This window comes from Podarcis pityusensis, assembly GCF_964106645.2.
Source record: "Podarcis pityusensis genome assembly, chromosome: 13".
NCBI lineage: Eukaryota > Metazoa > Chordata > Lepidosauria > Squamata > Lacertidae > Podarcis > Podarcis pityusensis.
In genome coordinates this window covers 9,800,609-9,813,402 of record NC_138038.1, presented here as the reverse complement: position 1 = coordinate 9,813,402, position 12,794 = coordinate 9,800,609, and the positions used below count along the sequence as shown (strand labels likewise).

Here is a 12,794-nt window from a genome sequence, read left to right as displayed (position 1 = left end):
CAGAGCGTTCCACCAGACCGGAGCCAGAGTTGAAAAGGCCCTGGCTCTGGTTGAAGCCAATCTAACTTCCTTACGGCCCGGGACCACTAGGGTGTTGCTATTTATGGACCTTGAGGCTCTCCGTGGGGCATACCGGGAGAGGCGGTCCCGTAGGTACGAGGGTCCTAGGCCGTGAAGGGCTTTAAAGGTCAAAAGCAGCACCTTAAATCTGACCCTGTACTCCACCGGGAGCCAGTGCAGCTGGAAAAGCACTGGGTGAATATGCTCCCATGGCAGAGACCCCGTGAGGAGCCTCGCTGCTGCATCCTGCACCCGCTGGAGTTTCTGGGACAGCTTCAAGGGCAGCCCCACGTAGAGCGAATTACAGTAGTCAAGCCTGGAGGTGACCGTCGCATGGATCACTGTGGCCAGGTCGGGGCGGGAAAGGTAAGGGACCAACTGCTTGATGCGGCGAAGGTGGGAAAAAATCAGCCCTGTCTTCTCCGTCCTGCCCCCTCCTCGCCTCGTCACTTCACCTCAACCCTCCGGACTTGTTTATGGCGCTCACCCAGGTTGCAGAAAGGTCCTTCAAAGGCAGAGACCGAGCAGTTGCAGGTGTAGTGGCTGTAGGCCTCCAGGCAGGTGCCGTAGTTCCGGCAGGGCACCAAAGGGTTCCGGCAATGCCCGGTGCAATTCACAAGCACTCCTTCCGTCTCGTTGGCTTTCCCCTCCAAGTTGAGGGTGACCCCGTTCATGCGCAGGCCCCGCAAGCAGCCCAAGAAGGGGCGCAGGTAGTATTCGGCAGCGCCTAAGAAAGGGGGACAGGAAATGAAAACGTTAACAGCTGCCTTGCTGGATCTAGGCAAGCTCGTTTTAAGTCTTCTGGTCCCAGTGGAAAACAGCAAGGTGTTTTTGTAAAGTCCGTTGCCTTTGAAGCTGGACAAGAACTTTTTAAAAGAATGGTGGGAAATTGTAATTTATTTAGGAGACCACTGTCAGCAGATGGAAACCTTAGCAGGATTTTAATCACACTTGTAATGTAACAAACACTATGGATTCAAAATGGAGATTATGGAATAATATGCAATTATAAATGTTGACAACAGGACCCATGGAGGGGATGGGGGGGAAGTTTCGAGATTCAGAGAAATCTCTATATATGGTGATGCATTTGGTAATGTGATAGCTTTTTACATGTAAAATCAAATAAAAATTATTTTTTTTAAAAATTAACCTATAAGTTTTTAACTATGGAAATAAAGTTTTTAACAAATAAAATGAAGAGGATGGTGAAGATGATAAAGCTAGATTTTCACCACCCACACATACACAAAAATGAGATTTTGCCTGTTACAAAACTGAGCTGGCTGAGCTTTTTCATATTGATGAGTAAGCTGTATTGAACCTGGTTCTAGTTTGAGGTTATCAACAATGAAAGAACCTCATCCAATAGGGTATCACTGTGCCATTGAGAGCGTGCTCACTTATGGCTTATGTGTGTGGTACGGAAGCTGTACTACCCAGGACAGGATGGGGTTGTGCAGGGTTGTTAAGGCAGCAGAGAGCATTGTTGGCTGCCCACTCTCCACCTTAGAGCAGATTTATGCCACAAGGTGCCATAGGAAGGCACTGGACATAGTAAAAGATCCATCGCATCCTGGTCACTGTCTCTTCGAGCTCTTGCCGTCGGGACGGAGATACAGGACGATGAAGACAAGAACGAGCCGTCTTAAGAACAGCTTCTTCTCCAGAGCGATCTCGGCCCTGAATGGGAAGCCCGGACTTTGAAAGTCATCTAATCTCCCTTGCTGTATTATACTGTATTGATTAATTAGTGTTTTTATGGAGCAGTCAAGTAATTTTGTTGACCCCGAAGGGGGCAATGACAATAAAGATATTATTATTATTATTATTATTATTATTATTATTATTATTATTATCTCTCCCTCTTTCATTCATTCATTCACGCCATCCTGCCCATCCTCACTCACCCACATAGAGAGGCTTCGTGAGGTTCATGTGAAGGAAGGTCTGGGGAGGGGCTGCTCGCGCAACCCACGGCATCCGGTCAACCCGCATCCGAGCCAGCTTCACGTTGATCTCCGCCCTGACCTCGTGCCACTCGTTGTCATTGTAGGGCATGTCCCGGTGCACTGTCAGGTTCTCGTCCCCGTTGCCAATGTCATATATGAATACCAGGTCTCGGGTAGCTAGAAAACAGCAGCAGGAGAGAGGTGTCACACCACAGCTGCCTTCCAGGAGCATTGGGCGTAGTGGCGTGGCGAGCCAGGGTGCCAAGCGGAGAGTCCGGGGAGGGGAGAGCGGGGAGGTAAGCGAGGCGGAGCGGGGGCTTGGTGCCTGCGCGCCTCCAGCGCCCGTCAGAGGCGGAAAGGTTCTGGATGCTTTCCCGCAGTCGGGAGCTCTCTCTCCTGGCTCCGCAACACACCATCTCCTCGGCTGCATGGTGTGTGCTTGCATCCCAAGCTCTGCGCATCATAAACGTGACTCTACCACTGCTCCCCTCGTGTAGGTAAAGGTAAAGGGACCCCTGACCATTAGGTCCAGTCGTGCCCGACTCTGGGGTTGCGGCGCTCATCTCGCTTTATTGGCCAAGGGAGCCGGCGTACAGCTTCCAGGTCATGTGGCCAGCATGACTAAGCTGCTTCTGGCAAACCAGAGCAGCGCACGGAACCAGCGTTTACCTTCCCGCCGGAGTGGTACCTAATTATCTACTTGCACTTTGACGTGCTTTCGAACTGCTAGGTTGGCAGGAGCAGGGATCGAACAACGGGAGCTCACCCCGTCGCGGGGATTCGAACCGCCGACCTTCTGATCAGCAAGTCCTAGGCTCTGTGGTTTAACCCACAGCGCCACCCATGTCCCGCTCCCCTCATCTACTCTGCCTCAAAAGATCCCTGCGCTTGAGGCTGCACGCTGCAACTGCTGCCCCCAGCGCCCCTCCCTCCTTCTCCTGCTTCTCCACTGCCTTGCATGGAGCCTGCCTCCTCCCACTGCCCCCACCACCTCTGCACCCCTTCACACAAACCTCGTTTCCTTCCCCTGCCCGATCCCCTCCCAGTCATGCTCTCTCCTCCCCCCTCCTTCCTCCCCAAGCAAGGACAGCGAGACTGCAGCTGAGTGAGCGCGCTTCTCTGCTGCGGCGACACGTACAGCCCAGCTCGCTTTGCTTGTCCCTGCCCGGACAAGACCCCCGCCTGCTTCCCGTGCCGCCCCGGCTTCCCAGCCCCAGCCAATGCCCAGCCACGTTCAAGCAGCACAGGGCAGCAGCGTGAGGGTGGGAGCAGCCTTTCCTTAAAAAGGTCAACAACTTTGGGGTCTCCCCCTTAAAAAGGTCGATAACTCTGGGAAACGAGCGGCGGTGGCGGGATCTTTGCACCACGGCGCCAGATATTCTTAAGACAGCCCTGACCAGGAGGGAGGGTCTCTGCCCCTCCAGACAGCTATGCTTTGGGGGGGGCCTAAATAATGCTATCTCCCTGTACCTGGGTTCACTGCCTGCTGAGTATAAGCACAAAAGGAAGTGTTGTTGGTTTTTTTTTTCTGATGATTTCCTACAGCCACCCTGTAACTCCAGTCCTAAAGGATCTAAACTGCCTCCCAGTACGTTTTGGAACACAATTCAAAGTGTTGGTGCTGACCTTTAAAGTCCTCAATGGCCTTGGTCCTATATACCTGAAGGAGCGTCTCCACCCCCATTGTTCAGCCCAGACACTAAAGTCCAGCTCTGAGGGCTTTCTGGTGGTTCCCTTACTGCAAGAAGTGAAGCTACAGGGAACCAGGCAGAGGGCCTTCTCGGTAGTGGCACCCACCCTATGGAACACCCTTCCATCAGATGTCAAGGAGATAAAGAACTACCGTATTTTTCGCTCTATAAGACGCACCAGACCACAAGACGCACCTAGTTTTTGGAGGAGGAAAACAAGAAAAAAAATATTCTGAATCTCAGAAGCCAGAACAGCAAGAGGGATCACTGCGCAGTGAAAGCAGCAATCCCTCTTGCTGTTCTGGCTTCTGGGATAGCTGCGCAGCCTGCATTCGCTCCATAAGACGCACACACATTTCCCCTTACTTTTTAGGAGGGAAAAAGTGAGTCTTATAGAGCAAAAAATACAGTATATGACTTTTAGGAGACATCTGAAGGCAGCCCAGTATAGGAAAGTTTTTAATGTTTGATGTTTTGCTGTGTTTTTAATATTTTGTTATTAGCTGCCCAGAGTGGCTGGGACAACCCAGACAGACGGGCAAGGTACAAATAATAGAATTAATATTATTATTAATAATATTACTTAGATGACTCAAGATTCAGTTTTCAAGCAATACATCCTTAGTTCTCCATCTCGTTCACATTTCTAACATATCATACTACTTTTAGCAGCCATGGCTTCCTTCAGAGAATCCTGGGAACTATAGTTTGCTAAAGGTGCTGAGAGTTGTAGCCCTACTCCCCTCACAGAGCTACAATTCTCAAGAGTGGTTTAACAGTCGATCCCTCTCCCCAAGAAACTTTGGGGACTGCAGTTCTGTGAGGGGAGAACACCCAGCACCCTTAACAAACGCCATCTCCCATAATTCTTTGGGGGGGAACCCTATTTAAAGTTATTTGATGCCGCTTCAAATGTACCATGCGGACGGAGCCCTACATTTTGCACACCACTGGGATTGGGCAAAGTGCCAATACATTCAATATCTGTCTAAGAAGGCCTCTCGGACTACTCCCACTGCCTCGAGTTCCCAATTCCTGTCAGTTTGCATTTCTTAGTACAGAAAGTATTGATCTGCTGTGTAGAGATCTTTCCTATTCTACTTAATTTAAGAGGGTTCTGGAAGCTTCTGGAAGCTTCTCTGTGTGAAAGAAACTTCATGATGTTTGGGTTATTCCTTCAGAGAAGCTGAATACAGCTGGTTTAAACTGGTTCTCTTATCTCTTCTGACTATAATAAGAGGCCAGAAGGAGCCTAAGTTTCACTTTCTCTCTTCCTTCTGGTGTGGTGTTCTGTACATAGTATATATAGTATTAAGGTTTAGTCTTATTATAAGTTATTGTAAGTCTTCTGCAACTGGATTTCTTATGGACAGGGCCAATCCTGAATGTATTGGATTTGTGACCACTATGCTCAGTTGCCTTCAGTAGCAGTAAAGCTCTGCTGGATGAAATATAATTGCCTCTTGTCTATTTTTTGGGAATCCTCCAATGTGTTTAAGTTCTTACTCTGCTAACTATACATTGGGATCTACTCTGGATCAATACTGAGTGGAATTTCAATGACGATTCCGTACTGTTAAGCTCCACACGGATGTAGTTCTTTGGCCCGATGTTCTCCAGGAAAGTGCCAGATGGGGCAGAAGTCTTGAAGAAGAAGCTGATATCCAGACTGTAGTTGACTTGGAAAGTGGGGAAGATCAAAGCCATTCCCCGGACGAAAGAAACGGTATTCCAAGAGTTGCCTGCAAATCGTAGGAAGTCCGTTATTAGCGCATGTAAAATGGGTGCGAGCCCCATCCCGTCCTCCCTCAGGGGCCCTCCATCCATTTCGATAGACACATGAGGGAACGGCATCCGTATCCTCAGGCCGCTACTCACGGTCGCCATAGCAACGCAATGGGCCCACGTAGAATTGGGCCTCCGACCCGGTGCGGTTCGTGTCGCTGATCACCACCTGCGTGACAGGAAGATGGTCGACAAAATTCAGCAGCCCTTTATCCGCCCGCCTGGAAGAGAGAGAGAGCAATGTGTTAAGTTGTGGGTGAACATATCAGACGACACAGCGATTCTTCAAACAGCTCTTGTTTATTCAGAGGCCAGAACAGAACTGAACTGAAGGGTTCAGCCAGCCTGCTTATATAGAGCTCCAGTACAACGTAACTGTAACAACTTTCTGTAACTATCCAATCACTGAACATCACTTTCGATCCCTTATTTGCATGTGGACCTGAACTATTTACAGTATCCCCCTGCTGGCCCAGGGTGAGAACTTCAGTACATAACACCATGGTTGTGGGAAACTGGGCCCGCTATCAGTTAGGGATATACGTTTCGCACCCGCCGCCATGACCACCCAAGGCCCTCCTTGGAGGGACGAGGGCCGCCTTCTCTCTCACCACATGGCATGGTCCGCATCGCAGTTGCAGTAGAAACGGGGGTCGGCGCAGTTCTTGTCCATGCCACAAGCGCAGCGCCCCAGCCCTGGGGGAGAGCCCCCCCAGTAGTAATGGCGCTCTTCGTTGCGGCCCATCCAGAAGCTCAGCGGCATCCCAGCTAAGGAAGAACGAGAGAGCCTGTCAGAGGGATACCTCACAGAGCCTGCTCGCAGGCAGACGGAAAAACATAGCTGTCAACCTTCCCTTTTTTGCGGGAAATTCCTTTATTCCAACGCCATTTCCCACTGCTTCCCGCTGCTATCCCGGATTGTTAGATATCCCGTAGACCAGGGGTCTGCAACCCGCGGCTCCGGAGCCGCATGTGGCTCTTTTACACCTTTGCCGCGGCTCCGGGGCGGATACTAGCGAGGGGAGGACGCGCATTGTGCGCCCCGACACTCCCCACTGTGGCGGGCGCTGTACTGGCTGTGACGTCGCATGGGGGCGGTGCGTGCATTAGTCACGCACCGTCCCGACGTCACCTTCCCGCCCGCCCGCTACATTGTAAGGGGCATGTACACTGGTCACTGCATTGAAAGGGGCCATGTACGCTGGTCACTGTTTTGAAGGGGAGTGAAGAACACACACACACAAAAAGGTAACTTGTTAATTTAACGTTTATTTCTATGAGGAGGAGTAATTCTGAGGGGTCAAACAAAGAAATAATAATAAAAAGTGACAAAAAAGTTATTTTTATAATGACAAGTTTTGCGGCTCCCAGTTTTGTTTTCTTCGGAAACGGGTCCAAGTGGCTCTTTTTGTCTTAAAGTTTGCAGACCCCTGCCGTAGACTGTCCCCGGGACAGGTGAGGCTTCTGATCCCTTATTTTCAAATCTGAAAGTTGACAGCTATGCAACAAAACTACCACCTGCTGAATCAGGCGAGAGGTCCATTTAACCCACTCCGCTGCCTCTGCATACCAAACTTACGTTTTCATTCAGATATCTAACACAACCTGAAAATCTCTTCCTAGTAAAGATCTCCTCTGTTTAGGGGGGTTGCCTGCATTCTGTGACAACAGTGCCATCGGTTAATGCAAAGCTCAGCACCCTGAATTTTTTCCAGCCGTGAATACTTTTATATATATACTTTTCAAGTTTATACATTTCATTAGTTTTACAATCAATTTCACATTTCAAAATTCAACTTTCTTCCCTTTCTGCGGTTCCTTATGATTATTTTTTAATATCTTCTGCATATCCAAATTCATTTCACTTGCTCATTTAACTTCTGTAAATATTCACTCTTGTGAAACTGCAGGTTGCTACAATAATCCTGATAATGTTTTTATCTGTTTGCAATTTATCTGTAAATGTTCAATAAACCGTTTCCATTCTTTTATTTTAAAAAAGTTTGCTATCTTGAATTTTTATTCCTCCAGTAAGTTTTGCCATTTCTGCATATTCCATGAGTTTTTGTATCCATTCTTCCTTTACTGGGATTTCTGCTTCTTTCTGCTTTGGGGCAAGTAGCATTCTTGCTGCTGTAGTAGCATACATAAATAAATTTCTATACAATTTTAGGTAGTTCTGTCCCTATAATTCCCCAAAACTTGAAAGTATTCATGCTCCCATGCTCCATGCTTCTTTAGGGAGCATGAATACTTTCAAGTTTCTAGTCATGATAGAGGTAAAGATCAACCTCAGAGTAGAGTGAGCAATGCCTAGTGAATCATATGAAGGCAGGCTCAAGAGAGGTGTTGGAACAGGTGGCATTCCAGGGCTTGGCTCAGCCCTTGGACCCAACTGGAAGAAACAGGTGGTTTACCTGGAACTACAGTCCTTCTGGGAGGGACGCCGGTAGCGCTGTGGGTTAAACCACAGAGCCTAGGACTTGCAGATCAGAAGGTCGGCGGTTCGAATCCCTGCGACGGGGTGAGCTCCCGTTGCTTGGTCCCTGCTCCTGCCAACCTAGCAGTTCGAAAGCACGTCAAAGTGCAAGTAGATAAATAGGTACCATTCCGGCGGGAAGGTAAACGGCGTTTCCGTGCGCTGCTCTGGTTTGCCAGAAGCGGCTTAGTCATGCCGGCCACATGACCTGGAAGCTGTACGCCGGCTCCCTCGGCCAGTAAAGCGAGATGAGCGCCGCAACCCCAGAGTTGGCCACGACTGGACCTAATGGTCAGGAGTCCCTTTACCTTTACAGTCCTTCTGAGTGGCTGCCTGCACACAGAGCCCCATCTCCGATGCCCATCACCCCCATCTAGCATGGCCAATGGGATGATGGGAGTTGTAGTTCAGCACCAGCTGGAAGGCACCAACTTGGGGAACGATGGCACAGAAGGTAGGGCAAGGTACCCACCAAAAACATGAGCCTAACTTTAGAAGTTTCCCACTTGAGAAAAACAGGTTCTGCACAGGGACCAGGGAGAAGAGGCAGAACAAAAACAAGCCACCTGGAATGGTTCGATTTTAGCAAATTTCAAATTTTAGCAGGTGCTAAAAGCGAAACCCACACAGCACCCGAGGGTGCAGCCGTGCAGCTCCGTCCACCTGGTCACTCACTCTGGGTGTTGAGCAGGCGAGAGAAGTAACAGCGGAACTCAATTTGCTGCTCGCAGTACTCGGAGGCGTTGGCCAGAGCCGACACCTCGCTCCACGAGGCGTTCCAGTAGTCCACAGTGCCCAGGAAAGGCCTTTCAGGGCTGTAACCGGTCACTCGTGTGACCCAGTATCGATTGTGCCAGACGATGGTCCAAGCCCGGTCCTCTGGAAGGCAGAAAGGGTGCAAAACGAGTGTGCGACAGGAAAAACAACTGCCCCCCCCATGCAATGGAGACAGTGGCCTGCAGGGCTGGCTGTGGAAACCCTCTGTAGCCAGTTTACAGAGCCAGCCTCCATCAGAAGACCTTACAAAAGCTGAATGATCGATCAGCCTAGCCCAGTGCTGTTTACACTGGCTGGCAGGATTTCAGGCTGGGTAACCCCGTCCTACTTCGAGATGCTAGGAATCGCACCGGGTGCCACAACTCGTCAAGGTTGGAGTCGATGCAGCTCAGCACAGAGAGGCAGAGGCAATTGCCCGTGAAGCTAACTCCTTATTCAAGGATACGGCATACAACTCAGCAACAATTCCCAGTAGGTCTTGCCAGAGCAGTTGCCAGAACTGAAGGCCCCTGCCTTCCACCCCGTCTAAAGCTCCTCCTCTCCCGGACATTTCCCAAGCAGTCTCAAACTGTGTCTGCGCACCTCTGCCCTCTGTTTTGCTCTCATTATCTTAGAGACCAGCAGGGAGGGGAGCTTGTCGCAGCTGAAGAGGGAGACTCCCTGGATTCTTCAGCAGCCTTTGAACCCCCCTCCTCTGCTTCATCCTCTGAGTCTGAACTGCTCCCTGTCACCGGCTCTCCCTGCTCACTAAACCCCATTGCCCCTTCAGCATCCAGTTCTCTCTCTGACCTCTCCTCAGTGTCCCACCGCCAATCCCCAGGCTCTGATCCTTCCTCCTCTGGGGCTTCTCTTGGGGCTCCCACTATTCCTCTTCGGTCCAGCCAGTCCCCGACACCTCTCACCTCCATTATGCTTCTGACCTTTTCCATTTGCCATTTTTTAAAAGCGCTCTCCGCCGCAACACTTGTTGCTATTTAGACGAGCAGCAAAATACAGCCGGTAATGTTTTTTCATGCGATGCCACATTCTATAAATCAGCAACAATACAGAAAAGCAGCGTTCCAGGAAAGGAAAGGGCGTTGCTTGCTGATATTCAGCATAAAAATGATACACTACCCCTTTGCAAAATTTAGATTGCAAGCTGAAGATTTCTGTTGTAAAGCTTTCAGGTTCTGACATATTCTCTTTCAACAGTTTTTGCACAGTGCCTGGGCTGCTTGGGCATCTAAATAATATATTGGTAGAGTCTGGCTCATTTTGCTCAGCGATGATGGCTTTGCTCTCTGCATATACTCCAAGACTCCCTTTTCTTTTCGCTGCTGTGCCTATTCCAGCCTGCACTGAACACCCCCTGATAAAGACCAGTATCCCACACATTTCCACCATACCTCGAATATCACAGTAGACGTAAAAGGGTTTCAGGGGCCCGCTGCCATCCGGGTCAATGGTGTAGTTTCCAGATACTTTGCCGCTGAGCCGGTAGGCCTCGCAGCTTTCCTTGTAAACGGCTGCAAGGTTTAAGAAGAAAGTGAAGGGTCAGCACTCGTGTGGTCAGCACCTCAAGATCTCCCTTCCCCTCTCCATCCTCAGGGCCTCACGTGTGTGGCAGGTCTCCCCCTTGTAGCCCGTCAAGTCGCAGATGCAGGTGAAGTCATCCCAGGACTGGATGCAGCGGCTTCCATGTTCGCACATGTTGGGAGTGCACCTGGGATGACATGAGAAGCAAGCTGGCACTAGAGGAAGGGACTCCCCATCGCAGCAGGGATCCAAGCCTCCTCCTCAAGAGGTCTGGAGGGTGGCAACACGAGAACGGGGCCTTCTCTGCAGCAGCTCCCTGTCTGTGGAATGCTCTCCCCAAGGAAGTTCGCCTGGCGCCTTCATTATACACCTTTAGGTGCCCGGCAAAAACGTTCCTTTTTAACCAGGCCTTTGGTAGATTTGATTGACATCCGATGCCCTTTTAAAACGTGGTTGGGGGTGGTAATTGGGTTGTTGTTTTTATCTTGATAATATATTTTGTGGTTTTGTGTTCTGTGAGCTGTCCTGAGATCTCCGGATATAGGGCGGAATATAAATTCAATCAATCAATCAATCAATCAGTCAGTCAAGCTTCCTGGTACACCATCTCTTTTCTAGTTTGTTGGGAAGACAACTGCCACTCCTGAAACATCAAAAACTAGCCCTCTAGCCTGGCGCTTTTGACTTCACCTTTGGCAAAGCCAATACCCACAGTAAGCTCATAGGCACGGCATGACTGTGATCATGAATATTATTTATTAAATTTACGTACCACCCTTTGTTGAAAGATCACAGGGCAGTTTACAACATTAAAGCATGATGGCACTGCCAGCCTCCTGCAGTGGGACCTGCAACATAACATGGCAGTGTGGCACACTTCTGCCAGTCTGCCCTCCTTCCAGGAGACCCCATTCCATCTCCATTCAAGATTTTAAATTCTCCCACCCCCAGATACTGGCTACTGAACACCCTGGGCTAGTTTTCTTCAGGGGCATTTGCCCCATTTGTGGTATGTAACACAAGGAGTCAAGTACAACACTTCCTGTTTGCCCAGAGTGGACACACAGAGGGGTGTTACTCCACAGCCAGGAGGACTTCCTATCACACCTGGTCTGGAGCGTCCTCCCCCTGCGTGTGACCAGGTTGGTGGGTGTGATCCTGGGAGACCACATAAAAGGGGCTGGTTACGCAGACACCTCCCTTCTTCTTCCTCTTGAAACTGAAGTAGTTTGCTGTCTGCTGGCTCTCAGCCACCAGCACATGGGCTCATTCCCATATGGGATGAACTCAAACCCTCTTCTGTAACTCTAAGCTAAAGCTTAGAGGAATCCAACCGTGAACTGAATGTGAGTAAACTTCTTATTACTTTTAAAAGAAGACTGTTGTGTCTTTATTCTTTTTTGGGAGGGATAAAAGGGGACTTACCAGGAACCAAACCCAAGCTGAACAAAGCCACATAGGATTGCTTAAGTAAAGAGATTCAAACGAATCTACCAACTAGCTTCCTGATATATATTGTGGAGAATGCACTCTGCTGCTCACTCACAAGCATGAGTTAGGACGGATACTATTAAATCAATATATCCTCTCCTAGTATCTACAACATCCCTTAAATTTTTTTATAAAGAATCTGTGTGTTTCCCCCAAGTTCCTTAACCTTTTCCTCCACTTTCATGATAATTTTAGAAGGTCCTTTCCCCACTCTCGAAGGTTCTTTGAGAAGGAGGCGATCAAAAAATAACTGTGTTGATATTTCAACTGCGAGCAAAAGCTCCGATCTCTCTAAACTGGTGAGATGACATCTGCTAGGTTATTTTCAAGCCCTTTCCTGAGGAACAGGAGTAGGCATAGCAGACAAGATGCACCTTCCGAGTCCAGCATGAACCATTTTTCCCAAGCATCCCCCAAAGCTTGCCGAGACCAGATTAAAGAATGCAAAAACATTTCTCCTCCATCTGGGCAAGGAAGTCCACATCTTCCCTGCCTTCAAGAAAACATATTGAGGGAGCTACAGAGAGAAGAGGAAGGAGCCTATTATGAGAGGCAGACCAGAGTGGTTTTTCTCAGAGTGGGAGACTCAAGAAGGAGAAGTTCTCCCAGGTGGGAGGCAGGAAGATTCAACTCTCTGAGGCCTACATAGATATATTTATAATTTTATGAGGAGCATATAAGGGTTATTATTCATGTATCTTTTTCCCCCTCTAGTTTTTTCTGTTTGTTTTTTATTATTCTTTTTAGTTTAGTTTGAATTTAATGGTCTATTAAATTTAATGGTCTATGTTTAGGGAAGTTTTTAATGTCTGATGTTTCAATGTGTTTTTAATCTTTTGTTGGAAGCCGCCCAGAGTGGCTGAGGAAACCCAGCCAGATGGGCAGGGTATGTATAAATAATACACTACACTACACTACACTACACTACACTACACTACACTACACTACACTACACTACACTACAATAATATAGTTGAAAACCTTCAATAAAATTAAAAGAATTAAAAATTAAATGATGTGTGAGTGAGCTTTCTGGGCATC

At 48.8% G+C, this 12,794-nt stretch overlaps 1 protein-coding gene across 1 annotated transcript in view; it reads right to left on the bottom strand.

Moving 5' to 3' along the window:
- The window catches only part of CNTNAP1 (contactin associated protein 1), a 41,418-nt gene that overhangs the window by 11,057 nt on the left and 17,567 nt on the right, over positions 1 to 12,794 (bottom strand). The window contains exons 11-18 of the mRNA XM_080976499.1: positions 10,343 to 10,449; positions 10,133 to 10,252; positions 8,643 to 8,846; positions 6,100 to 6,256; positions 5,582 to 5,709; positions 5,278 to 5,445; positions 1,971 to 2,189; positions 548 to 787 (exon numbers count right to left, since the gene is read on the bottom strand). Of these exons, the coding sequence (XP_080832625.1) occupies positions 548 to 787; positions 1,971 to 2,189; positions 5,278 to 5,445; positions 5,582 to 5,709; positions 6,100 to 6,256; positions 8,643 to 8,846; positions 10,133 to 10,252; positions 10,343 to 10,449 (1,343 nt within the window). The remainder of the gene's footprint in view (positions 1 to 547; positions 788 to 1,970; positions 2,190 to 5,277; positions 5,446 to 5,581; positions 5,710 to 6,099; positions 6,257 to 8,642; positions 8,847 to 10,132; positions 10,253 to 10,342; positions 10,450 to 12,794) is intronic.